The sequence below is a fragment of the Phalaenopsis equestris genome, unplaced genomic scaffold (genome assembly GCF_001263595.1).
Source record: "Phalaenopsis equestris unplaced genomic scaffold, ASM126359v1 Scaffold198427, whole genome shotgun sequence".
Classification (NCBI taxonomy): domain Eukaryota; kingdom Viridiplantae; phylum Streptophyta; class Magnoliopsida; order Asparagales; family Orchidaceae; genus Phalaenopsis; species Phalaenopsis equestris.
In genome coordinates, this window is record NW_018218344.1 from 51,971 (window position 1) to 55,979 (window position 4,009).

Sequence of the window (4,009 nt, forward strand, 5' to 3'; positions counted from 1 at the left end):
TATATATATATATATATATATATATACATATTTGTGCGCATCCGGTGACATGTTGGATGACAACTTCAACGTAAGTCCCCTCTATCCTAGGTTCAAATCCATTTGAGTTGATTTAGCACATCCATTGGGCTAGCTGGCAAAAAGTTGCCAAGACATTTGTTGCTGATGGTTTGGGCTTTAAAGGTCTACCACAGTTGCAACATATCAATCTCTGTAAGCTTTGGATTAAATTTAGGCATCAGGACTCACTTTGGGCACAATTTCTAATGTGTAAATATTGCAAGTGCACTCATCCTAATCTGGTTGTCAGAATAATTTGAGACTCTAAACTTTGGGAGAATCTCTTAAATGTTAGCTGAAAATCTCTTCCTTTGGGATTTGGGTAGGGTGAACTTAATTTCAGGTTGGACAAGTGGTGTCCAGATGATATGTTGCAACCTGTTGAGCATAATTTGAATCATAACTTAATGGTGGATGATTGCTGAGAGGAGAATAAATGGTCCACAGACCTGCTGCTTAATATGCTGACCCTTCTTCTACTAAAGCAATCTCTAACTTACCTTTTGATACACTAGGAAGGATTATATTGCTACATTTGCAAACAAACACAAAGCCTAACTCAAGCAATTTACTTCAAATTGTATTAGTGGGATTCAATCCCTTGAGGAGATTATTTCTGGAACAAATATCTCACTTCTTATATGTCTTTCTAGGGTTGGAGGATCTTTCAAAATTTTTTTCTATTGATGATATTCTTAAACTCAAAGGGCTAAGGGTCCTCTCCAGGTGCTGGTTATGTATGCAGGCAGAAGAATCTAATGCTTACCTCTTCTTTCATTGCCCTTTCTCCCAAACAGTCTGGAAGGAATTCATCAATTGTTTAACTATTAATACACTGCTATTAGTATGGAATCGATTAAATCTCAGCTGGACTGACTGGGCCAAAGAAAACTTGGGTCCCATTCCTTTCATCTTTGAGTGGTTCATCTGGATGACAAGGAATTAGTCTAAATTTGAAAACTGTCTCATTACTGCTATGAAGATTGTAGCCAACTGTAAGACATTCCTCCTTACACTGATCTCCCATAAGAACTTTCATAATATCTGCATTTCTTCCTGGCATTGTTGCACCCCCCGGTCACCCAAGTGCTCTGGTCGAGACCTACCCCCCATTCATTAAAGCCAACACTGATGAGAGCTTCTTTGACCAAGGAACTGGTATAGGGGTGTTTTTAGGGACCATGTTGGCAAATGTCTCCTTTTTTTCTCTTCTCCTATTATTGCTCAGGATGCTTTGGTAGCTGAGGTGGTAGCTGTCTTTTGGGTTACCAAGCTAGTAATTTTCAATCAATGGGACAATATTCAGGTGGAGATGAATTCTTCTTTACTTCTGATGGCACTCACTGTGGAAGATATTCATCTCTGTCACATTACTCATTGGCTTAGGAAGATCAAGGCCTTGCAGAATTCCTCCCACATTCTCTTTACCTTTATTTACAGAGAGGGTAATCACCCAACTAACTGGTTGGCTAAGCTTGGGAATGCCTCCAACTAAACTCTTGTTTCCACTACCCCTTCTCCTTCTCCTGATTTTCTTTTGGGTGGGGACCTGTTGAATGTCCCTTACCTTAGAATTTGTAACTGAAATTATTGCATGAATAGATTCCATTTTCGGTATACATATCTCATAAATTATATATATATATATAATTTATGAGATATTTCCATTTGTAGCACATACTTCTTATGTATTTTTATTTCTCATATTTTTCATATTTACATATATAGTACTTTAGTTTTTTGATATTTAAAAGTGAGTTTCATTTTTTTTTTAAATATAATAATATTATTATTTTTATTTTGATGTTGAAGATTTAAGTGCCATGTGTGAAAGTTTACGTATTAAACATGTAAATATATAAGAATTGTGTGGTATGAGTGGAAATGCCCCAAAATTTAGTTTAAACGGAATGCAAATTTTAAAATCAATCATCAACAAATCTTTTTCCAATTTTTACTTGTCGGTCGAGAGTCCATGCCCGCCACTCTCATGGATCCCACGATCTGGCACAAGGTCGCCGCCATCTCTGGTGCGCTCTTTCTCACCTTCTCTTCTCTCCGCTCTCGATTTTCATTGGAATGCTACGGAATGATGCCCTATTGGTTTTTCACTACGGATTGAAACAGGAGTTGCTGCCCTTGGTCTTGGGACCTACGGCGCCCACGTGTTCAAGCCAAAAAATATAGCTTACAAAGATGTAATTCGTCTTTATAGTTATCGATGGCTTGAAAAGATGTTACTGTTTTGGCTGATTGCTCGTTGATTATTGTTGCTTTTATTTTTAGGTTTGGCACACTGCATCTCTCTATCATTTGGTTCACACTGCTGCGTTGCTGTCTGCACCGCTCACTAAACACCCCAACCTTGTAGGTGCCGGCCGCTGCTACTGATTTACTTTTACTTAATTTCTTATTTCATGAATTTTTTCCCTCGATTTTTTATGACATGAGATTTTGGTTATCTTCCAGTTTGGAGGACTGCTGACAACTGGGATTATTGCCTTCTCTGGAACGTAAGTGCCTATATACCAGTCACTAAGTACTGTATTATGAATGCGGTAACTTAACGGAGAAGATTGCAAATTCTTGGATGTAGCATATGTTTGACCTTTTTTTATATGATAACTCTTCTGCTGCTCCTATCTATTTTATATTACATCTTGCTGAACATTAATGTTGGTTATGTAAACACTAAGAAAGTTTCATTGTCTGTTGGTTGTTGAGTTATTTTTCTTCTATTAACCCCAGACAATCACCGCGAGAAGCAATGAAATACTAGTTTGGTATTTTATACATTGAATTGGAAATTTTGTTATTATTGGTCAGGAGTCATGGGTTTCTTGCTGCTCCTACCATGAATTGTTAACCACAGTGCAATGAACTTCTCTCTCAAGGATTGTTACTACATGGGAGGCATACGATGCTCAAATTGGTAATTGAGATAGGAATTTATGTTACCTGACTTATAATGTTAGATGGGTGGTCTTTTAGAATCCTACTCAGACTTCGGCCCTATTTAGGTGCTAATGACATCAAACTCTCCGGACTTGGGGTGTATAAGAATGATTTCGGAAGAAAGACAAAAAAATGGATTTAGATTGACATGATTATCTTTTGGGTCATGTTAGGGTCTAAAAACTTGACCCAATAAATTTCCAGGTCGAGGTTTGGTTTGACACCAAACTCGAATTTGACCCACATTTAACCTGAATTTTACTTAAATTTGACCCAAAACTATGTATTTTTTATTATAAAATGGCTATTATGTGTTACGTTAAAATGGCTACTCAAGCCAAGTTTGGGTTAGTTAGGTTCAAGGAGAGTTGGGTTTGGGTCATGTTTTCTAACCCATTTAATCAATTGGTCGGATTTTGTGCCCGTTGTAGGTTCTATTGTCACCATTACCAACTCCTTAGTGTCAACTAAAGAATCTTGGTGAAAAGACTTTGCAAGCATACCTTAAAAGGTGACTTTTTGGCCTATGGATGATGTTGTTGAAGAAAAATTCCATATATTGATGATGTTTATCATAAGTTTTATGTGCTAGGAATTGTAGCTTATTGGCATATGGACCTTTCTCTGTTTCACCACATGTTTGAGGATTAATATGGTGTTCTACTTCAATTTAGTCTTTCAAAAGGGCCTTTTGAAAATTACTAAGAAATCTATTGTTCCTGTTAGAATAATGGGGGATGTTAACCCAAAGAATTTCATAAAATGCTTAAAAATAATTTTGTGGCCCTAGTGCGATGGTATTTTAAAACTAAAATTGGCTTTCCATTTTGCTAAGGCAATCCACTTTGGTGAATAGGTATTTTAACCCTCTTGCAGTTCTAGTAATCCTATCAAGAAGTCTATTGAAATGAACTTCCATGGCCAGTTGGTACTAACAAGGGTGCACAACTCATCTATTGCTTTGAAATCTTTAATATATTGCAAAGTAGACATC

At 36.9% G+C, this 4,009-nt stretch overlaps 1 protein-coding gene across 1 annotated transcript; it reads left to right on the forward strand.

Annotated features, from left to right (window-relative positions):
- Positions 1-1,971: 1,971 nt before the first annotated feature.
- Positions 1,972-2,573, forward strand: LOC110035599 (transmembrane protein 256 homolog; the record flags this gene model as incomplete). Its single annotated transcript, XM_020739854.1, is given in 4 exon segments — positions 1,972-2,090; positions 2,188-2,258; positions 2,347-2,427; positions 2,530-2,573. Coding segments are annotated over 4 exon segments (251 nt in total), but the record flags the coding sequence as incomplete, so codon positions are not given.
- Between the last annotated feature and the right edge of the window lie 1,436 nt (positions 2,574-4,009).